The sequence below is a fragment of the Labeo rohita genome, chromosome 6 (assembly GCF_022985175.1).
Source record: "Labeo rohita strain BAU-BD-2019 chromosome 6, IGBB_LRoh.1.0, whole genome shotgun sequence".
NCBI lineage: Eukaryota > Metazoa > Chordata > Actinopteri > Cypriniformes > Cyprinidae > Labeo > Labeo rohita.
Window position 1 is genome coordinate 6,450,196 of NC_066874.1, and position 24,591 is coordinate 6,474,786.

Genomic DNA, 24,591 nt, shown 5'->3' on the forward strand with positions numbered 1-24,591 from the left:
ACAACATTACGTTTATGACCTACTTAATATTTATTAGTTGCTTCTCATGTCACAGTACAGAACTATTTACACTCCGCAACAAACAATACGGGTAGTAACACAAAAATGGCTACGTCAAATGGACACATTGAAATACACTGGTAAAAAATGTTATCATTATTGTGATGAAATATCACAGTTTTAAACGCAAACACTGTCATCATATGGATAATGTATGTAAAGTAATTCAGTAACATATTAAACATTCAGGAAACTTAAAAAGATATTAGGTCTAGTCTAATAAAGCAGAATATATACAAATACAAATCCATGCACTTAGCAAAAACAAATATGTAACACTTTTAACTGTAATGACTGGAATTACTCATTGGCGCCTGAGCTATAAAATCAGTGCAAGAATGCAAGTCTCTCTACTTTTCTGTCTTTACTATCAATCTTCCCTTTTTTCCTTAGTCCACTGTTTTCGCCCCCTCATTGGACTTCTTGAGGATGGACAGCAGTGTCTCTGGCATGAAGTATGGTCTGTCTGCTGTGCCATCATTGCGTTCCAGATCCTCCACTGTTGGAATAATTTAATTAGAGAGAAAAAACAGCATGATCTTAACATGAAACGTGTCAAAAAGTATAAAAGCCAACATGAGAAGCAGAGCCTTGAAAGCAAAAAAAGCCTTGAGATCTCAAAGAGAGAGTTTGATTTATTAAAGCACTGGGAGATCACATTACCAACATGCAAAGATTGAGAAAAGTGAAGCACAGAGGTAGAAAAAGAGGCAACAGAGTGGCAAACAGCGACAAATATCAGGCATTGAAAAGATTGCAATCTGGCAATACAATAACCAGTCACAGCAGACCAAAATACAAGGGTATTATTATTTTTTTTCTTCCTTTGATTGTTTTGTTTTAATGTTAACTTGCTTTCGGTGCTATTTTTAAAATTTTTTGTTAATGTGCACCTCAAAATGTTCACGTTAAGCATAAAATTAACACAATTTCCATACACATTTGCACAAATTCTTACAAAATGACACTGTTTGGTCTTGGCTGGTATCACTGTAAACAGATGTTTTTTTGTTGTAGTTGCTGTAAACATAGCCATACTGCAAAATCTTTTTGCATTCTTCAATATGATTAAGACATTGATTAGTAACAATAATTAGGCACAAGTCAAGCACCTACATTACACTTTTATATGTCCTTACATTAAAACGTTCTACATAAAACACAAACACAGTCACATTCTACAAGTGCTATGTAGGCATATCTAATGGGGTTTAGGTCCACGTAACCAGTTGTCAAACTAACAGCTCGTACTTCAAGTACAAGCCTGTTTCTGTCCTGTTTTGTGTCATGCCATCCATTATTACCAGTGTTTAAGAGACAGTTCTCAAAATTGATTGATTGAGTAAACATTATGACGCATATGAAGGAGGTACTTTTCAGAGTATACTAACGGCTTATCAAAGCCACCAAAGTGCACCAGTTCCCAAATCAACAGGCTTCTGAAACGTTTTCGATGTCCAGCTACTCCTGAGGGGTGAGCAGGGTCTCGCTCTCTTGAGGTCCGTTTTCTTGAGGCTTCGGTTCCTCTGGTTCCGGTTCTTGATGGTTCTCGGCCTGTGGTGGTTCTGCTTGAGGTTGTGCGACCTGCTCCTCCTTGTCCTCAGCGTCCACCTCTTGGGGTCCATTTTGTTGTGGGATCACTTGTGGCGGTTCAGGCTCTTGCGTTGTAACCTGCTCTTCGGGTTTCTCCTCTGCAGCTTCAGGTGCTTCTGGAGGTTGTGTTTCTTGGGGCGGCTCTTCAGTATGCGTCTCCTGGTTTAACGGTGTCTCCTCTTCTTGCTCCTGCTTTAGGACGCTCTGCTCTTTAAGCTGCACCTCTCCATTCTCCTGCAGCGGGATTTCCTCCTCAGCTTGCACTTGTATGACAGGTACCTCAGAATGGTCCGTTTCCTCAGTGCTTTTTTCGATTGACAAAATCTGGTGCAACTCAGGGGACATGAAAAACGGTTTGTCGGAAGATCCGTCATTTCTTTCCAGATCTTCGCCTTGAGGTTTGTTTGCGTGTGAAGGTTATTTGCAAATGTTAGTGTTTTGACAGAGCACGTAGCGGAAAGGAGCACAAGGACATGATTGGACAAAATCATGTGGAAGAGAGAAAAAGAGAGAGAGGGAAAGAAGGAAATGGTTAGACATAAAGCAAGCCAAAAGCCCCTGTAAGCATTTGTGATACGCAGATATGTCAACAGTGAGTCCCAAAAGTAAAAATCCCAGTCATTTTCTCCATACAGAAATGTCTTCAAGACAAACCGTGAGCTCTGAGGAAGCAATGATAATGTGCTTCTGTAGAAGCCATGAATGTGATTTCAGAAAAACGTGTTAATAGCCAATTGAAAATTACATAACCTATGATCCTGAAAAAACCTCCACCAATCAGAGAAGTCACTGTTACCATGGAAATGGGAATGAGCAGTGATTGCCCACTCTTGTGAAGAAGTGTGGATGATAAGATTGGTTTTCTCTACAATCTCAAAAAAACTTATGTATGGTTCTATACAGTTGATGTCAAAAATTTACATAGACCTTGCAGAATCTGCAAAATGTGAATTATTTTACCAAAATAAGAGGGATCATACAAAATCCATGTTACTTTATGTTTAGTACTGAACTAATTAAGATATTTCACATCAAAGATGTTTACATATAATCCACAAGAGAAAGTAATAGTTGAATTTATTCAAAATTGACCCTGTTCAAAAGATACATACACTTGATTCTTAATACTGTGTTGTTACCTGAATGATCCACAGCTCAGTTTTTTTTTTTTGTTTAGTGATAGTTCCACAGATTCTTTGGTTTTTCTGCATTTTTGTGTGTTTGAACCCTTTCCAACAATGACTGTGTGATTTTGAGATTCATCTTTTCACACTGAGGACAACAACTATTATACAACTCATATGCAACTATTACAGAAGGTTCAAACACTCACTGATGCTCCAGAAGGGAAAACAATGCATTAAGAGCCAGGTGAAAACTTTTAAACAGAATGAAGATGTGTACATTTTTCTTATTTTGCCTAAATATCATATTTTATTTTTTTTTTATTTTTTTTTTTATTTAGTACTGTCCTTCAGAAGCTATGTAAGATACTTACATGTTTCCCAGCAGACAAAATAAGTTACATTTACCCTAATCTTCAAATTCCAAAAGTTTTCACCCCCCAGTTCTTAATCCATTGTGTTTCCTTCTGGAACATCAGTGAGCGTTTGAACCTTCTGTAATAGTTGTAATAGAGTCCCTCAGCTGTGCTCAGTGTGAATAGATGAATCTCAAAAACATACAGTCATTGTTGAAAAGGGTTCAAATACACAAATATGCTGAAAAATCAATGAATTTGAGTGACCTGAAGGATTTTTTTGAAGAACAGTGGGCAGTTTAACTGTTCAGGGAAACCAAGGACTCATGAACAACTATCACTAAACAAAAACAGCTGTGGATCATTCAGGTAATAACACAGTATTAAGAATCAAGTGTATGTAAACTTTTGAACGGGGTCATTTTTATAAATTCAGTTATTATTTTCTCCTGTGGACTTTATGTCTTTTATGTGAAATATCTTATTCAGGTCAGTACTAAAAAAATAACATGCATTTTGTATGATCCCTCTTATTTTGGTAAAATAATTAATTATTTTACCAAAATACCAAGATTCTGCAAGATGTATGTAAACTTTCAACCTCAACTGTATGGTTACATGATGCTATGGTATATAACTTTTTTGTATTGTATTTTATATTGTTGATAATATCATATAGTACTGTTTTTTTAATCAATTGCATTTTTGCAAAGCTTCATGAGATGAACAGTTCATTCCCTCATACACAATCTGAAAAAGCACAAGACTGAATACTTCATGTTTTTGCTTGGAATTATAGTGTGTAATATTGCATAGTGTCTCAGAGCTGGTTGGTTTGGTTCGAGGTTTGGAACTCTTTATCAAAGTTTTTTTAAATGAATATAGAAAAAATGAATAGGAATCCAGTTGGTGGTCACTGTTGCTGTCTATTGCATCACAGAAAAGAACAACATTTAAAGAAAGGGAAAGAGGGCTGTTTGAATGCTGCAAATGTGCTTAACTGTTTACTTCGAGCCATAAAAGTTAAACATCTGTGAAACTTATTCCTCAACACCCAATAAAAATCTAACACAACATCTGCTATTATCAGAACCCTTGTTTTGTTACACAGCCAAAACATTGACAGCTTGTTAAGATTTGTTCATTGCGTATTATCTCGTGAAATAAATAGCGACTTCACACTTACAGAAGCAGAGGAAGAGTGTGTCCACACACATGGCGTATACGCTAAAAAAGCCATGAGCAATCAGATAGGAGCCAATCACCACAGTCTGAAAATGAAGGGAGATAATTATTACAGTCTGGAAAATGTACATTTTGATCTTGCAAATGGAAAACCTGGAACTGATCACTCACCAGGATAGGCACCCAGTAATAATTAAGGGATGGAGTAGCATCCTCCACTACCTTAATCTTGCCCGTGAAAAAGAAGAAAGAACAAATTCCTGAAAAGAGGAAGAAGAAACAGTTAGTGTGTACTGTTTTACACTGGTAAAGTGGAATGTGACAAGTCAGTTCCACTCAAATAAACTCTGGATTCACATGACATCTGAGCAAATCACTCACCCACAATTCCAACGATAAGGAGTTTGCCCAAAAATAAGAGGAAGTCTGTCACTTTGTCAAGAACAGCCACACTGGAAAACATGCATATTTGGTTTGTTTTTTGTTTATTCACACAAAACACTGACTAAATGATTTAGATTGTTTAAAGGGGACCTATTGTGCAAAATTAACTTTTACATGCTATTTGAACACTGATGTGTGTCTACAGTGTGTGTAAACAACCAGCCTATAATGGTAAAAATCCACCCACTCTTTTTTTATAATACCCATAAATCAGAAGCAGTGTCTGAAAATGCGCATTGTTTCAGATTTCCCCCTACTGTGACACCCATAACTAGTGACAATCTACCCTATTTGCATTGACCCTATCAGCTATTTGCATATCTGAAGTGTGAGCTGTAAAGGCTCCGCCCTCTTCTGGAAAGGGGGCGGAAGCAGCAGCTCATTTACAGGTTTACAGCGTGTTTTTGCTCACACCCAAAGAGAAACAAATTTGACATGCTATAATAAAAGATCTGTGGGGTATTTTCAGCGGAAACTTAACCAACACATTCTGTAGACAGCAAAGATTATACTACATGTTGTAACAAAGGGCATAAAACTCTAACTTTAACACTTACCGAATAATGTTCCTCATCAGGAGGAAGAATGCATCCTTGGCAGACGTACAGAAATTTTTACCATATATTGCCACCTGAAAAGACAACATGCTAATTGGTTTCAGCAATTATGTTTTTGAGCACTACAGTACTAAACATGCACTACTGACAGAAAAACAATATACAAACAGTCAAAACATAATCAAGAGGGAAATGAAATGTACCATAATGTAGGCATTTCTGTTCAGAAACTTGATGCATTTCTCCAGACACCAGAAGCAGCATTTTAGGCAGCTGAGCAGGAATTTTGCACATTTATTCTGGGCACCTGAAGGAAGAAAATCACACAGTCAAGACTCATATTCATATAATGTATTCCATAATCACTTACCACATTACTTCTTTAATGTATTTCAGACTTTTTTGGTTGTCAATCAGCATGTAATATTTGACAAAAGTGGAATAGAATTAAGTTAAAAAAACACTTCAAAATAATTGGGGGTACATCTGATATGTGATTCTTTGATACATTTTTAATACATTTTCTTACTGACTTTATGGCATTTAAAAAAAATAACTGAAAACTGTGTCAGCATTTATTCACTCTCATGCGCAAACCTGTATGATTGACTTTCATCAAGTACCAAAAAGAAGGAAACAAATAAATAAACAAATAAATAATGCCCAACCTAATTAGATCTTGCTTTTTCATAACCAATCACAATCATTTTTTTCAGTGTTGTTTTATTCAGCTTTTTATAAGCTTGAAAGCTCCTATCGCTATATGCTTCCATTCTCCAATCTTCAAAACAACTATTTCGTGCACCATGGAAGAAAATCACACTAGTTGTAATCAATGTGAGGGTACAAAAGACTACTGAATGTAAAGTTAAAATATTTAGCTGTTTGTCCCGAATATAACGTGCAAATGTGATTTTATACAACAGTTCAGTAAATAAGAAGTTACATTTTAAACACAGTACTGTCTGCTACAGCAGAACTGTTGTGCATCTATGAGCAACACAGTTGCACAGTTCTGAATGAATCTGCATTTTGAATGAATCGTGTGAATCAATGATTCACAGGCCCATTAATACAGTGAGCTGTTTACTGAATTCCTGAATGAATGTGAGGGTAAGAAATATTACTGAATGTAAAGTTAAAATATTTTTGGACTATTTCTTGAATAAGTCCAATGTTTGCTCAAAAAAGAAATACTGTAACAAAAAGTGAAGGGGTCTAAATATTTTCTGAATGCACATCTACTAAAGAAAACTGAAAACACTGAAGTAGTGAGACCTTTCAGCTTCTGATCCAGATACTCCAATATGACCCTGATGATCTGAACAATGGAAAGAATGAGGGAACCAAATGCCAGAGAGCCAGTGTGATACCTGTAAAATACGTCAGCGATATATATCATGCAAAAATGTAATGTTTTACAAGAAGGACTTTTACAACATGTGCAAAAACTGGCAACTATTTCTCTAGTCACACACCTGAGTGCCCGTCCCAAAGAGTTGAAGACAGGGTAAGCTGGGATGTCGTCAGGCTTTTTGAATGCCCAGTAATAAGAAGCAAAGGCCCCTGCCAGTGTGACCTGGCCCAATGCTGTCACGAAGTTGGCACACCAGAAGAAGAGGAATAAATTGTAAAACTGGAACAGAATCAGGTACTTATGGTATAACGTCTCTCCTCCATAAAACGCAAACAGACACTCAGCATCAGGACATTCAGTGGTGACATTTGAGATGTTGAAAGTCTGTGGAGAGAAACAAGTCAATGCAACTTCATGAAATGTATGCATTTTATCAAGCATTGCTCTGCAGAATATGCTATATCAAACTGCCAATAAATAGCCAACATGACGTTTATCAAAATTTGCATAAAAAACACTAACCTCGGGGTTGCAGGTGTCTCTGGAATACGTGCATTCAGTGTTATTGAAAACCTTGTATATTGGCTCATTGGAAGTGGACAAAAACCTAATCAATAGTTAAGGAAATCATGTTTGCATGGAAACTTATTCACATTAATATTCACGTTTTATTTTAACTAAAATATTTAAAGTAATGAAACGGCTAAATAACAGAATTGGTGTCTATTTTTTTTATAACGTGTCATTGCATTATTTTCTTTAGGATACACGGCGGTGATGGCCCAGTACGCGATGACCAACGATAGTAGGGCAAAAGTCAGCAGTGGGTAGAACAGCGATGACATCACATGACCGACGGCCCTGAAAAATTCATGTGGTTATTAGGACTTCCTGTCTAACACTCCCAGTTCAGCTAATTATTATTTCATGACTTTAAGCCTCAGTTAATCCATCACACTGAGAAAAACGTTGCTGTTTAACTGCTAATGCTATTAGAAAGCAATAATATGGAATATGAGACCAAACAACGCCAGCAACACGTCTAAAATCACTGGTTGCTCTACAGTAAGAAGGTAAACTGACTTGCTGGCCTCTTTGATGAGAGCAATAGCAATGAGGAGCCTCTTCCTGAGGAAGATGAGGAGAAGGATGATGACCACTTCCACAATACACAGGATAATCACTGTGTGGCGACAAAGGACAGGACAGAATAGAATGTAATGAAAATTAAAGGTGACAAAGAAAGCAGGTAGATATCATGATTCATTTAAGTGCACAAACTAATTAGAAGAAAGATTCAATGTTACATATTTGTATTTATTTTATGTATATGTATGTGTACACTACCATTTAAAAGTTTGAGGCCAGTACGATTTCTTTTTTTGTTAAAGGAATGAATACTTTCGTTTTAGCAAGGATGCGTAAAATTAATCAAAAGTGAAAAAGAATGATTTCTGAAGGATAATATGACACTGAAGACTGGAGTAATGATGCTGACTGTTAACAAATATAATGCAGGGCAACAACTTCATAAATGCAGTTATGCACATAAATATAAGATATTAGGGAAAAATGCTTCTGTATGAGTTTTCGTCTCATATTTATATCATATGATAAGCAGTATCACACGAGTGCTGTTTGTCCCGAATGTAATGTGCAAATGTGATTTTATACAACAGTTCAGTAAATAAGAAGTTAACACTGAGTTATATTTTAAACACAGTATTGTCTGTTTTTGCTCAGTTTTGCCAACAAAAATATTACCTATAAATTCACAGCAGAACTGTTTTGTCTATGAGCAACACAGCGGAGTTTAGTTTCTGAATGAATCTGCGTTCTGAATGAATCATGTGAATCAATGACTCAAAGGCCCATTCATAAAGTGAGCCGTTTACTGAATTCCTGAATGAATCAGTCGTTTGAATGAATCGAATGAATTAATGATTCATAAAGACATTTACCGCCACCTGCAGTTTTAGTTTCTTATTAAATTAAACTTCTTATTAAATAAACTTTAAACAATTTTGGTTCACCCAAACTTTCTTTTGTGGAACATAAAAGAAGGTATTTTGAAGACTGTTGGTAACAAAGCTGTTTTGGTTACCAGTGACTTCTATTGCGTGCACGAAAAAAACCTGAAATGTTTCTCAAATTATCTTTTATGTTCCATAGATTATGTTGAGCAGTTGTAGACTAAACATTTATGTGTAATAAATGTTATGCTGAATCAAATAAAATATTTCTTTTTAAGGCTACTATTTATATTGTCTACTTAATACTTTCTCATTTTACACAAAAATAGCATTTAATAATCTTTTGGTGGTATTTTCACAGCCAAATGTAATTTGCGATTCATTCGATTAATTAATTGACACATCATGTAATTAATTATATTAAAAATTTTAACCGACTGACAGCCCTAATTAAAATTGAAATTACGTATTTTCAATTGTAATAATAATTCAGAATATTACTGCTTTTTTCTGTATTTTTTATCAAATATATAAAAAAAATCATACTTATCTCAAATTTTTGAATAGTAGTGCATTCATTTTTGTACTGCAAATAATTTACATAATTGTTCCAAAACTCACTGAAGGCAAGCCAGGTCTGCTGAATCTGTAAGTACACAGAGAAGTCCGTCTGCAGACCCAGATCCTTGATAGTGACATCAGAACCATCTTGTCCTTTCAGACTGGCATACTGCATGTAACAATGGAAAATGCCTGAAAAGAAGCAGGAGAGGGGATAAACTTGAATTAAATGTATACTGTATACAGTTATTTTGTGTAATACAGTAAAATTTGACATTACTACAATACAGAATTGGAAATCCAATGAAAATCTTTAAAAAATAAAATGTCGTCAGTGCAGTAGCCTTGATGGGCAGCGTGCTGACATACAGCACTGTTGTGCTACGGGCGTCCCGTGTTCGAATCCCGACTCAAGGACCTTTCCCAATCCTGCCCCCTATCTCTCTCCCACTTCGTTTCCTGTCCATTCTGATCTGTCCTATCATAATAAAGGCTAAAAATGCCAAAAAAATAAAATCTAAGAAAATAAATAAATAAATAAATTAAATGTCCAAAAACAGGGAAATACTGTTCTTAATGTAACTCTCTTAATTAAAACTCTTAATGTTCCTAAAAACGGTTCAATTTCTAAAAATATTTTAATGCACTTTCTCATGATTTTAGGGTATTACTATAAATGTATTAAACAGCACAAGAATTTACAGTGTTCAGTAACTAGGATAAGCATATACGTGAATGTTATTTGAGAGCTGTAGACAAGACAAGAACCCTTACCATATCCAATAACAAGGACGACCATGATGATCATAACCCAGACCATGACTCCAGCCAGACAGCGCAAGAGGAGAATAAAGATCAGACTGACCAGCATGGCGATCACCAAGCCACTGAAAAAGACAGCACAGAGATTTGATCAATGCAAGGGTAATTTGTCTAGTAAACACTAGAACTCACTAACACTAAATCTGAGTGCCATAACCAAACACTGTGTGGATGGGAAATAAAATGAATGTAGAATTTCACACACTTACAGGAGTATCCAGTGCCAGGACTGAGTATAGTCCTCAAAGATCCTCATGGCTACCGCCCGAGCTTCAACCACAAGATTTGATTTCCTGCAAAAAATAAAAATATGTATTATATTAAATATTACATTACATTATATATCAACATGATTATATTTCAATATGATTAATTAACTAACACAATAATATTATATTCAGCATTATTACATTACATTATATTATAATTGCTATTTTAAATAAAATAAACTTTAACTTTCAGGTAGTTGCCAAGTTAATAAATACTGTAATAAATGTATTGTTCATTGTTTATTCATGTTAGTTAATGCATTAACTAACATTAACTAATGGAACCTTATAAAGTAAAGTGTTACCAATACAATTTAACACAAATCATTATTAATAATAAAGTATTTAATAATAATAAAATATTATAATAAAGTCATTTATTTTTCTACTAACTTTGAAGCTTCAAGGAGATCTGTTGCATTTATATTCTTTCCTGTATCATCATTTCTGAACGTAGTTTTGTTGGCAACCACAACTACACCACCTTTCAAGGTCTCTAGAGCGGGCAGGCATCTCCGTGTGACTGAAACATAGGGTGAATTCCATCATTTTAAAGCGAGAGAACTTAAATCGTGATATATGTGATTTAATAAACAGGTTTTGAAAGATGTACAGGCTTACAGTTCTTGCTAGGTGTGAGTATTGAAGGGCACAAGCCATCCTTCAGGATTTCAGGAGCTCTCTGGAAAACAGAAGGACATTTTTCTGTAAAGCAGTTTGGGATTAACCATGTTGCTCAAGGATTTTGAAATTCATGAATTACCTCAACAGGCGTAGAAATGTTTCACTTCAAGGTTGCCATCCTAAACCTTTAAAGTATTAGTTCACTTCTAGAATAAAAATTTCCTGATGATTTACTCACCCCCATGTCATTCAAGATATTCATGTCTTTCTTTCTTCAGTTGAAAAGAAATTACGTTTTTTGTTGTTGTTTTTTTTGAGGAAAACATTCCAGGATTTTCCTCCATATAGTGGACTTCAGTGATGGCTAACAGGTTGAAGGTCCAAATTGCAATTTCAATACAGCTCAAGGGGCTCTACATGATCCCAGCGAGGAATAAGGGTCTTACCTAGCAAAACGATTTAGAAAACGTCATTTTCTAAAAATAAATATGCGTGGTTCGTTATTCGTCTGTGTACTTCGGTTCAAAAAAGTAGGGTAAAACTCCATCTCAATTTCTCCTCCAACTTCAAAATCATCCAACATTGTTGGTTACCTTTGTTTGTAAAGGGCATTTGACTTTCTTTGCATATTTGTTTTATAAACACAGGTCGGTACGACGAAATGCAAGTTGAGCTAGTGCAAGATGAGCATTTGTGGTTAAAAATCTGTGGTTTAGAAAATGACCAATCATTTCACTACAGGGTTCCTACACATTTTTCATTTCAAAATTCCACACTTTTCCAGACTCAAATTTCCAAACATCTCAGTAAATTTTCAGACCAAATTTAACATAAACAGTTCACAGAACATTACTTTCAGCTTTATATTTGGTACACAGTACAGTCATTTTTATTTTCTCAGGGTTTTTTCATTGATTTTCTTGAAAAAAGTGACAAGAGCCCCTAAAATGTAAAAAACAAAAACAAAAACATTTTTGTGTCCTTGAGAAACTATTTGCATGCACATGGGAATTTTTTGCATGCTTATGCATTACAATTTCTAGTATTATAACCTATTTCCTTTGTGCATCACTGCTATCTTATGGATCCACATGAATTAACAGAGATCTACTTGCTTAATTTGGATTTTCTTATGGTAGTACCTCTAATAGCAAGGCCTAATGTCCAAAATAACACATCCTGTGTGGCGGTGCTGTTATGTTCTGATGGCATAAAATTTGCCAAGTTTCAAAGGTTTATAAAATAGACTGATACTGTAAAAAAGTGTTTAAAGTGTTCGTTAGGACAGTATGCCACATTTTAAGGCCTTAGGTCTCTTTAACACATACTTTGTGGAAGCCAAGAAACCACACTGCAAAATTGGCTGATGGGCACATAAAAGTCTGTATATTTTTTATTTTTGTAAAAAATTTTGAGGCTATGTAATATGGTGCTAAGAATATTGTAAGAATAAACCCAAAATGCTTATAACCTACATTTTGCATAATGAAAATGTGTACCTTGAATTCATTTGGTTGTATTTGACAATCACCAAAGAATCACTAAAAAGCTGCCATGAAATCTCACTTCTTGTACAATAAATTTATTTTCATTAAATTGTTAATTTTCTACTATAAAAAATTAAACAGGGGCAAAAGTCTGGAAAAACAAGTAATTTTCCATACTCTGCTTTCTTTTTTCCATACTTTTCCAGACCTGAAAAATACTACATGAAAACAAATTCCATACTTTTCCAAACACTGTAAGAACCCTGTCGCTAGATAAGACCCATATTCCTCAGCTTGGATTGTTCAGAGCCCTTTGAAGCTGCATTCAAACTGCAGATGACCTCCAGCCCGCTGACCACCACTGAAATCCACTATATGGAGAAAAAACCCGGAATGTCTCCAAAACCTTTATTTCTTTTGGACTGAAGAAAGAAAGAAAGACAGGAACATCTTGGATAGATCAAGAAACTTTATTCTGGAGGTGATCTCATCCTTTAACCAGTGTACCAAAACTAGGTATGGGCAGTATAGCCCTATTCAGATGGGACGAGTTTTCTAAACTACGTTTGAGTTTCGATTCTTATCACCTGACGTCTGTGATTTTCATGTACCAGTACGGACGGGACTAACATTTTTGTGTTTATTACAGAGGTGGGAGGGTCTGTTTTGTACATCTGGGCATTGCAGAGATCACGCGCTCTGTATGCATGCATTGCGTAACGTTATAGTCATTTGGATTGATTACCATAGTAAAACAACACTTTTACTACACATACCATGGTGAAACAATATGGTGACTAAAACATTATGTAATTGAGTGCAGATATGAACGTGGGTAATCTTACCTGACGCTGATGATATTACAGTAGCCAGTCCTAACAGTTTACGTGATCCGACTCTTGATTTTATTATTGTTATTTTTTATTTCTTTGCCAGGAGAGAACAACAAAAATGCGCGTGGTAGGGATGGGCGATATCTTATCGTTTGCGATATAACACTACCGATAAAATTTTTCCCCACGATAACAATTAGTCTTCCCGCGATAATAACGATAAAGTCTAGTTGTTGACATATTTCTGCGTGTGACAGTACAGAGTGACATGCTAAACGCAGACGTAAAAACTAGTAACGTTATACCGCTAACTACATGAGGAGCTTCAATCTGTAACTGTTTTGGTCAGAACTGTGAAGAGCGACAAAAATCGGTCTGAGCCTTGAATAGTTTTAAATGTACTATTAGCACATGTGCGATGCAGTTTTGCATGTGTATAAGCCTGTTTACAAACCCACTGTACAACAACGATATCATTTATTGAAATGCTTTTTCTCCAAATTAACGTAATTAGTTAATTAATTAACGTTAAGTCGAGTGTTTGAAATAACCTTTTGTGCTTTGTGCTTTTGAGCACTAAAAATCACTTGCTGTAGCTCTGCTACTAAATTTATTTAAAAATGTACAGCTATGATCAGCTGTTTCTCCAACTTGGCTTCATGGGAAAGGATGAAGCTAATTGGTTGAATCTTGTCACATGACCCGTGGGGCGCTTGCCGCATTCTGAAAAGTTGAGATGCTTTCATCTCGATGCGGCATGGACGTGCCTGAAAAAACGTTATGAGTGCGGCTGCTGTGCGTCTACATTTGAAATAACGAACTTGAGTGTGCAAAAGACGCGATATGTGAACCGCCCCTAAATATACTTTACCCTTATAAAAATACCCAAGATTGCTTGAAGAAAATAGACAAACCATATATTGTAACCATTGCATGTTTATTGCCTTCAAGTTTCCTCAGTTAATATTTCTCTGTCTGGGTTTTATTCAGATAGCAATAACTGGATTGGAGATTCCTGAAGCGTCGTCAGTACTATTACTTCTGCTATAACGCATATAATCAGAAAGAGCTTTATTGCCAAGTGTGTTTACACGCATGGAATTTGTCTTGGTGTAAGGAGCTTCTGGTACGAAAAGTACACAAATTCAATTCACATTCCAGTGAATTAAACAGTCATTACATTATGTGTGTACTCAGTTATGCTCAGATCACTCTATTTTGGGTAAAAACATGAAAAGATAATACTTTTCTCTAAAGAAACAGGATTCCCTGAATTATCGTCATTGATATTGTTATCACAATAAATACCTGAAATTATCGTGACACATTTTTAAGCCCATATCGCACATCTCTAGCGCATGGTAAGAGCGTCTACGGTAGTTCGCATTGCCCAAACACACAAGGAATCGCATTGTGGAAGAAAATATTGTCGGCAATCACAGACATTCGCATTCGGACGACATTAGTTCTCAGAGGATCACCGAGTTTGCCGAAAAACAGTAGGTAATTTGCTCTGGAATTATTACAGAGGTTGTGTGAGAAAAAACACAGAGGTGGCCAATTCGGGTGGGATTAAAATCACAAAGTACATCTGTGAAACACATATTTCTCTAACGACCCCCTATAAAACTAGTCCCGCCCGAATAGGGCTTATGATAAAAATGTTATCTATTATTTATCATGGTATCTAAATTCTTGGTGGGAATTCAAGGCAAAAATGTTTTCTGTCCCATCCAGAACTCACCTTGTTCATGTCTACTCCCTCCTTGCAGAATTGCTTGTAATATTCCTTATCTTTTTCATTTTTTAAAGCTTTTACTAAAGTCGTGAATTTATCGGGACATCTCTCCACGCAGATCTGTCAAATGAACATAAAAACAAAAACGATGTAACACGTGACATTCTGTACTGCCAATATGTGTGTCAAACACTACAGATACATATGGTACTGCAAAAAGAGGTGAACAGAAACTGTGCCAAACCTGAGTGGTGGGACACTGAAACTCCAGCAGGACCAGAGGACTGGCACACTTCATGATATTGAAGTAGAACAGCAAGGGCTTCTTCCTGATTATTCAGACAGATTAAGACAAGAAAAATTAAGTCATGTCTGAGCTACGTATGAGTAAGAACCTATTTCACAATTTAACCACAGAACTGCGTTTAAAGTCTATTGTGAAAGCTAAAGCAAAGTAAAACACATCTAGCTTTTACTCACTCAAGCGGGGTGCCGGCCTGTCCACAAAACTGACCCTTACTGTCTGTCGGGTATATCACTTTCCGAGGGTCACCCTGAGACCATGCTAAAGCAAAAGATACAGCACTGTTAGTCTGAAAAGACAGACTTTAGAAATAGACACAGTTTATTACTTTCTGCCCATCTACAGACAGCACTGTGCATAGAAATGTGAAAATTATTAGACTGAAATTTACCCAGAATCCCAACTGCAAAGTAGCCAAGCAAGGCCAAGATGAACAGGATACAACAGAGAATGTCTGTGCAGCCCCTGTTTACCAAGAAAAGCACAAACATTCAGTGCAACAACAAAACTCTTGACATGGACGTTTATGCCCTAGTGAAAAATAAATATACTAAATGTATTTTAAATATATTTACTTCATTCTAAGTACACTACAAATACATTTACATATTATGTACTTAATAAAAATACCCTGCAATTGAACTTTTAGTATACTAAATTGGTATACTTCAAGTCTGCTAAATTGGAACAACTAATTTTGTGCTTAATGCACTTGGAAGTAGTGCTGAAGACCAGCTAAAGATATACTAAAGTATTTTTGATTTTGCTAAAGTGGAACTATTGCAAGTATACTTCAGGTTCACTTTAAATATCTTGCATTTAAATCCAAAGATCATACAGTGCTCATCAGTAGAGACATTACTACACATTTTAGGCTTAATATTAAGAAATGTGCATTGTGCAGAAATAGTACTCCAAATAAAGTTTAATATCAGTGAGTTTCGAGAAATATGTTGATAGATTTGAACTATACTTAGTATGAAATAATGCATTATAAATATATTACTTTTTACTAGGGAGATTACATTAATGTAAAAGTCAAAAAGAATCATTGCCATTAGATGTGTCTCAGACAGGATTATTGTCATTAGCTAAAAATAGAACCATAAAAAAGAACATTATTTGCTGAAAAATTAAATTACATTATTACCTGAATTAAAATAAACATTTGCTGAAATAAAATAAAATATAAAAAACTTTTTTTGCCAGCTAGTTGCACCATTTCTCATTTTCATTTAGTTTAAGTGCTAAAATACTGAAATAAACTGAATATTACAAAAACCTAAATAAACTAAAACTTATAACAGACACATAAAATAACAAAAAAGTAAAAAAAAAAACCTTTAAAATAAAGTGAAAACATAAAAAAGAAAATATTTCATATCTAATAGAAAATTAACAAAAATTATAATGGTATAAAAAATGACACTAAAACTGGTTTCTAATCAAAACATTTGGTTTATAAAGGTTGTCTTACCTGTTATAAATCGGGCCTTTAAATGTGGGGTCAAATTTCCTTGGCTCACCTGTGAAGACATTAAAATTGTGTAATTATTTATGTAATTTGTGGGCATGTCCACAAAAAAAAACATTTATAACTTCAGCACAATACTGGATTTTGCCGATATTTTTCATCTCATTTTGGCCGGCAGCTGATGCTGATACCAATATATTTCCATGTGTTTGGAAACAACACCAAATCTTTCCTGTGCAGAGATTTTAAACAAGTGATTTAATTCTGGTTAGTTTTTAACAAAAACTTACTTGTTAGAGTTAAATAAACAATAATGAAATTCTTTTATAATGGGAGTACATTGAAAGATTTGAAAATAACTAAATCAACTATAAATCAGTAACTGCGTTTTTTGTTTGTTTTTTCAGACAGATGCAGTGGTAACCTTAAAATTTTATTTGAAGATTTAACATTTGTAGATGGTCTACACCAAAAGAGGTGCATGAGAAAGCATCCAAAAGTAGTTATTTTGGCCAAAAAAAAAAAAAAAAAAAAAAAAAACTGTGTGAAAAAAGCATGTTGTTGTCTTTTGAATAATACAGTGAATTTTCAGTTTCAAATGTACTTTATCTTTGATTTTCTTTTTTTATAACTTGATGGACAGAAACATATGTTTAAAGAAAAGAAACATACAAAATACCATTAAATTATGCAAAAAAAAAAAAAAAATTGGAAAAAAATACAAATTGGAATCCTGTTTGATGCTGTTGAACAATAAAGTCACCTTTATTTATATAGCACTTTATTGAATACAGATTGAAAAATATCAGAAATAGGCAATTTCGTACATTTGTTCCTACACATTAATTAATACAGCAACTTATTCCTCATTTTGCTCTGAATTTCACATGTAGTGTAATTGTGAAGCAGTTCTGCCAACAGATAATAGCACAAATACATCCTCCACGGTATACACATTATAGCAATTTCTACTGACCTATTTCTACCATCACTACTGTCTTACCACCCAGCCAAAGTGTAGGCACGTATTTCTCCTCTCCTTTTGCTCAAAGCTGTCGATGCCAAATTGATAACAATGCAGGTTAACTCATGCTGTGAAGAGGAAGCTGTGCTATCATACAAAATCAAGTAGCGGGTTTAAGAGGGCATGACTTCCCTGCTGCTAACACCATTCTCAAGAGTTCTCCCTGTTAGTGACTGTCAAAGTCTAATGGATCCCTTCCACTGATCAATAAAGTGTTAACTGAGTTCAAGAAAACATTCTTTCGGATTTGAAAGTTTTGTAAACTTGAAACTGGTGCATGTCACATCACTCTGACATGTCCTTCGGTCCTACGTAAGGCGAGAGTTAGCTAGACAGCTGAATTATCAGGCACATTTGGATGATGCTGTGGATTATTTGTCTAACTGAGCTGAATATCTGGCATGTGTTTGCGATGTCTTCAGTCATGTGTGCAGTGCCTCACTTTCACAAAACTCGGCCAAATGTGATTTTGGCAAAGCTGCAGAGTCTATTTAGGGAAGCAGGTTGGGCCGAGGAAGCGCATCCTGTAGTGGCTGAAGTAAATGTTATGAAATTCCTGTTTTCAAGGCACTTTACCAAAGCATGCTGCTCCAAAAAATTCAGTTTATTTATTTATGTTTGACCTTTTTGTTGAACTGCTTTAAGGAATTTACTTATTTGCTTATGCGTGGTCCAAAACTGTATCTGAACACTTTTGGAAATGTATCAATGTTACTGTATTGATCAGATATCAAACCAGGGGATAAACAAATAAGAGTGCAAATGTAATGCTTGTGCTTTTCAAATGATTATAAAAATGTCCAATTTTTTTTTGTTGTTTTTTTGTTTCACATACATACTCACCACCAGTCAAAAGTGTTTGATCACAGGAATAAATTACATATTATTTTCTGTTTAAGAAACTAAAATGTAATTTATTCCTGTGATCAAAACTACATTTTCAGCATCATTACTCCAGTCTTCAACAAATCATTCTAATATGCTGATTTGCTGCTCAAGAAACATTTTTTTATTATTATTTTTATCAATATTTAAAACTGTACATTTTTCAGGATTCTTTTCTGAATAGAAAGATCCAAAGATCAGCATTTATCTAAAATAAAAAGCTTTTGTAATATTACACACTATACCATTCAAAAGCCTGAAATCTGTATCATTTTATTTTATTTTATTTTTTGGGAAAGAAATTATAGAAATTAATACTTTTATTTAGCAAGGGTGCTTTTAATTGATCAAAAATGATGATAAAGATATTTATACTGTCACAAAGGATTTCTATTTCAAATAAATGTTGTTCTTCTGAACTTTCTATTTATCAGAGAAACCTGAAAAAAAATGTTATGTTTTCAACATAATAATAATAAATGTTTTTAAATGATTTTTGTTAATAAATGATTTTTGAAGGATCATGTGACTGGAGTAACAATGCTAAAAATTCAGTTTTGAAATCACAGGAATAATTACATTTTAAAATATATTCAAATAGAAAACAGTTATTTTAAATAGTAAAAATATTATAACATTTTACTGTTTTTGCTGCACTTAATGCAGGCTTGGTGAGCAGAAGAGACTTCTTTAAAAACGCTAAAAATCGTACTGTTCAAAAACTTTGGACTGGTAGTGTATGTATTTGTATGTTCAGTGTCACATGATCCTTCAGAAATCATTCTAATATGCTGATTTGCTGCTCAAGAAAAAATATTATCAATGTTGAAAACAGTTCTGCTGCTTAATAATTTAATTTAAATAAAAATCTTTTGTTAAATTATAAATGTCTTTACTGTCACTTTTGATCAAGTCATTACTAAAATAAAGCATTTGCTTTTTTCAACAACAACAACAATAACAAAAGTCTTACTGATTATAAACTTTTAAACACTTGTGTATTTTGGGGGCTACGCTGTATATGTTTGAGATCCCTTAGAGAAAAAAACACACTGTAAATATTTTGTTAGTGTTTCTATTATTGGCCCTTTGGCTGCGATACATTTTTGTTGCCGCCCTAAAACCCTTGAGACTTCACTCAACGCTAGTAACCAAAGCAGACCTTGGGTCGTAATAAGCGTGATGTGTGTGTGTGTGTGTGTGTTCGTACTTTTGACAGTTTCATCTTTTCGAGGTGCCATCCATTTAGAGCAATCATCAGTGAAGCTCTTAGCATCCACAAACAGCTCCCTAATGACCCAAGCTTTCCAAACAGCTACAGTCCCACTGTCCACCATCACTGATGCTTTTCACGTCCTGCTAACCTGACACACACTGCTTAATAACCTGTTTATGTCATTCACTCTATTCAAAGTTAAGCAGCTCTACTTTAACAAAAATAGATCAGTAGTAGTAGTAATACAGATTTAGACTCTACTCTAAAATAGTTTTGTGACACTTCACACCAGGGCTGTATGTGAAAGTAAGCAAATTACGCGTATCTTCTCAATGCTCTGAAAATTCCCTACTGTCGAAAAAATGTAAACACCAAACCTTGTCCATAATATGCACCTCTTCCCATTTGATCGTCTTCTTAGTATTTTTAGTCGTAATGTTTACAGTTATCAGCAGACAGTCTGTATGCCACTTCCGACCTTCTGAAACAGGAAATAAGTCATGGTTTGCATCCTCAGCGATACGTCTTTACTGTCATTCTCAGAAAATGCACTTCCTTGACCATGTGCAACATATTTACATACTATGGCAAGAGAGCTTTTATTTATATTTTTCTAGCTGTTTCATAACTAAAATGGTGTAGTTTTAATAGCTTTTATTTTATGTATGATGTCCTAACCAGATGTACTAAAAAAATTAAACAAAAATCGAAGCCAATCAGAAGAGTGGCTCATTCATAGAGAGCCATTTACTTCACTGACTGAATCAGCCATTTAAACTAATCGAATCGAATGAGTAAATGACTCATAAAGACATTTACTGCCACCTGCTGGCAGATTTAGTTTCTTTTTTAAAGTACCATTTCATAAAATAACAATAATTATAATAATAATATTAAAGAAATTGTGTCTTTTTCCACAAAAGAAAGATTTCAAACTTTTCTTTTGTGGAACATAAAAAAAAAGAATTTAAAAAAAATGTGTTGGTAACAAAGCAGTTTTGGTTACTATGACTTTCTTTATATGAACACAAAATACTGAGATGTTTAAATTATCTTCTTTTATGTTCCTTGGTTTACATTAGGCCATTGCAGTCTAAATGTTTATGTGTAATAAATTTTGTGTTGAATCAACTAAAATATTTGTAATGTCTACTTGCTACTTTCTCATTTAACACAAAAATAGCTTTAAATAATCTTTTGTGGGTGTTTTGACAGTCAAATTTATTTTGCGATTAATTAGATGAATTATTTCACACATCACGTAATTAATTAGATTATAAATTTTTGTTGACTGACAGCCCTAATTTATATATTTTATTATTTTATACAGGTTATTTGAAACACACACAGGATTTATGGTGATACTAATGGTCAACTGTTTGTTTTAATGACATGTAGACAATTGTTGTTTACCCAAGCACTTCAAGGGATAGTTTACCCAGATATGAAAATTCTGTCATAATTATTCACCCTCAGTTCATTTCAAATCAGTAAGACCTTCATTCATCTTCAGAACACAAATTAAGATATTTTTGATGAAATCCGAGAGCTTCCTGGCCCTGCATAGACAGCAGCGCAACTGAAATGTTCCCAGGCCCAGAAAGATAGTAAGGACATTGTTAAAATAGTCCACGTGAAATCAGTGTTTCAACCGTCAGCAGCACGACATGCATGCATCATGGTACTCTCGTGAACACACGCCAAAGACTGACATGGAAGAGAAGATATTGTTGAATGAGGTCGTTATTTTTGTTTTGTTTTTTTGCACAAAAAGTATTTTTGTAGTTTCATAACATTACGATTGAACCACTGACTATTTAACAATGTCCTTACTACCTTTCTGGGCCTTAATTTGTGTTCCAAAGATAAGCAAAGGTCTTAAATGGGTGAGTAATTAATGACAGAATTTTCATTTTTGCTTACACTATCCCTTTCAGTACTAGAAAATCCAGGTTACCAAGTGGATGATCAATACAGAAACACCAGAAGTCAGGCCACACAACACCACTTCCAACTTTTGAACAAATAAACCCCTCCATGCAAGTTAGATCAGCGACAGCTGTGCTGGTTAAAGCAGTGCTCAACAGCATCAGGGTATCTGGGGGGAAATTACAATTCAAGCGATCAGATTGACATTTTAAGCGCCAAAAAGAGGAAGCTATTTTCATAAAGCCAATCTGTGGAGCACAGCTGTTGTTTATGTGCAAAGGCATGTTTGTGTGTTATCAATTTGCTCTGTCTCTTCTACAAATTGTGCATTATTCTCAGGCTTGATCTGATCAGACATATGGCCAGAAGACAACCTACAGCTTGATTCTAATCACACACTTTGGCCCCTGTTTCAAACTGACCTTTTCCACCCGCAAAGTCACGTGATATCCAGACACAATAAGGGGCACGGATATTTGAGATGCCTTTGTAGTTATAAGGGCATTGCAATGTTGTGAGATCGCTAGGCAACTGCAGAGAAGTGTATCATTGTCATTCATGGATGAGCCTTGTAAAAGTTACAGTCTGTACATAGACATCATGATGAGGAGGCACTTCCCACAGTCTTAGTCAGAGATTTACTATAACAATCTCTGGGGCTCATGTGGTTAAGAGACTGTAATGCAATCCAGAAGAAGATGACAAAAAGCCATGTGTGCTTGTGAGTATACTTCACTCCTGCCCAAACTCCTGAAGATCACGTTACAACTTGTCCTCCAAAGCAGAACTTCAAAAAACCTTTGAACGGAGTTCAGGAATGAGACTGACGTTCTAGAAATTCTCAGGAAACGGGCAAAAAAGGCTTCAGGAAGTCTGAATCTTCTGCTTAATCTAGTTTAGGCATGTTGTATTGTCTCTTCAGGGATTTTCATTTTGAGTGACCCTTTTAAATGCGGATCTTTATGATGATGAAGCAATCAAGGAGTATTAATATCCTCACTGAGCTAGGCCTATTATCAGGCCTCATTTTCTGATAATCAAATCTGCACCTTCAGTGTTATTATGCAAGAATCATCTTAGGTTGAAAATCACACTGAAGCTAGAAATTATCCCAGCAATATTACACATTACACTGACTGCTGGAAATTAACAATTATTTTATAAGTCAGAATAAAAAATAGGACATAAATGTGCTATATTACTCCCTAAAGGTCACAGTTTTTCTCAGTCTGAGAATGGGAAAAATGGGTTTAAGTTTGGACTTGTCATGATCCTCTTTCTCATCCCTTGATTTTGTGTCTCTCTACTACGTTGTATACCAATAATTTCGGAGTAAAAGTCTTAAAATGGTACATAAAATACAATAATTATAATATGTTAGTGGAAATCTGTATTTACGCAAAGTAAAGGCAAGTAAGGGAATTCACTTTTTTTTGCCTAAATGTGTCAGGTAAATTATAGTTAATTAAAACTTTTTTTTTAGTCTAAGAAATTAAGATCAAGAAATTTTAATTTATATATATATATATAAACTGAAATAAAACATTTAAAAAATTCTTTAAAAATGACAAAACACAACTCACAACTTGAACACTAATAATAATCAACATGGAAAATATAAAAATAAAACCCTAATTCAAATATTAATAAAACAATAGCAGATGATGATACTTAAATAATTTACTTTTTGGAGCAAATGCCACCTGTTGTTTCTATAAAAAATAGTCAGCTGTCTAGAAACCACACTGATGTTAAAATGGTAATGGAAAACCATTCAGGGTTTCATATGTGGTAACTATGGTCTTACTAAAAACACTCAAGTACTCAAGCATACAAGAACATGTAAAATTACTAGAGTATTTGCTTTTTCTGAATAACTTGAAGAAGTTGTATTTTTACAAACCTTGTTATATTTTTATTAAGGTGTACTAGTTTATTTTGGAGTGGCATCACTGATGACAACTCCATTTATAATGTGTGTGATAGTAGGCCATGAGAGATGCGGTTCTAGTCACATTTACTTATTAGGGCGCATAAAACAACCATCTGATGATCGCAGTAATTATTGACCTGAGAGTAATTACGCCAGCCATGTGTTTGAGCCCACGCCTATTGTTTTCTTGATTACATCCGTCCTATTGTATCCTGTCTCTCACGCTGGTCCAGTGCAGTGCTTCAATACATTTACGTCTGGTTTATGTCGAGCACCAGTGTGTAAGTCTCCATTACTGTTATTCTACATCAAAATGCCTGAGACCCACGCCCCACGCATTAGTCATTGTTTCCAACAGAGGACCATCCCCACCACTTTCAGAAGGAGGAAACCTTTAAAAAATGAAAACGTCTTACCATATTTGGAATCTGGATTTTTCTCCTCCGGCTCCATTTGGAAATAAAAGATGCGCACTTGTGGCAGTCACTTAAATCTCGACAGAAACAGTTATAGCTGTTGCCTAATCTTGCGAGGAACTGGCCATCAATAATTCCGCTGTTCTACAGTGGAAGTGTGCGCCAGACAGCAGCACATTCTACAGTAAACGAATGACGATGTTTTTCGTATTTTTCGAGGAGAGAGCGTGAGGCCTCAATCCACCAATGAGATGAGAGGAAAAGATGACAGACAGCCCTCTCGGCCAATGAAACGCTCCTTCGCTGAAACTCGCCAGGGTTTGGCGTGTCAAGAAATCAGAGTTAATCTAGTTGTAAAATTACAAATACAGCAAACAATTTATATAATACCCATTTGTCCCACTGACAACTTTTTTAAAGATTAACT

The 24,591-nt window shown here is 34.9% G+C and overlaps 1 protein-coding gene across 3 annotated transcripts; it reads right to left on the bottom strand.

The window, feature by feature from the left end:
• Positions 1-11: 11 nt before the first annotated feature.
• On the bottom strand, positions 12-24,379 carry slc44a2 (solute carrier family 44 member 2). 3 transcript variants are annotated; one of them, XM_051112639.1, is made up of 22 exons: positions 24,165-24,376; positions 16,765-16,813; positions 15,679-15,752; positions 15,464-15,548; positions 15,228-15,312; positions 14,990-15,103; positions 10,923-10,983; positions 10,695-10,824; positions 10,242-10,325; positions 9,985-10,097; positions 9,271-9,402; positions 7,760-7,859; positions 7,445-7,537; positions 7,199-7,283; positions 6,798-7,060; positions 6,598-6,692; positions 5,523-5,626; positions 5,320-5,393; positions 4,700-4,770; positions 4,490-4,578; positions 4,320-4,404; positions 12-559 (listed from the first exon to the last, which is right to left on the bottom strand). In XM_051112639.1, exons 1-22 carry the CDS (start codon positions 24,199-24,201, stop codon positions 450-452), a joined length of 2,133 nt encoding a protein of 710 aa, XP_050968596.1. In that variant the 5' UTR covers positions 24,202-24,376; the 3' UTR covers positions 12-449. The 3 variants fall into 3 exon arrangements, with proteins under 3 accessions (XP_050968596.1, XP_050968594.1, XP_050968595.1); XM_051112637.1 differs by lacking the exon at positions 12-559 and adding an exon at positions 678-2,045 and having other exon boundaries at positions 24,165-24,379; XM_051112638.1 differs by lacking the exons at positions 12-559; positions 24,165-24,376 and adding exons at positions 678-2,045; positions 20,264-20,375.
• Positions 24,380-24,591: the final 212 nt, after the last annotated feature.

Bases quoted from the DNA above. Each gene is read 5' to 3' on its own strand.
- slc44a2 (XM_051112637.1), bottom strand. From the start codon at position 24,201: ATGGAGCCGGAGGAGAAAAATCCAGATTCCAAATATG. The intron at 9,403-9,984 runs GTAAGGGTTCTT...GCTTCTTTTCAG, and splicing joins CGTCCTTGTTATTGGATATG to GCATTTTCCATTGTTACATG. The intron at 5,394-5,522 runs GTACATTTCATT...TTGTCTTTTCAG, and splicing joins ACAGAAATGCCTACATTATG to GTGGCAATATATGGTAAAAA.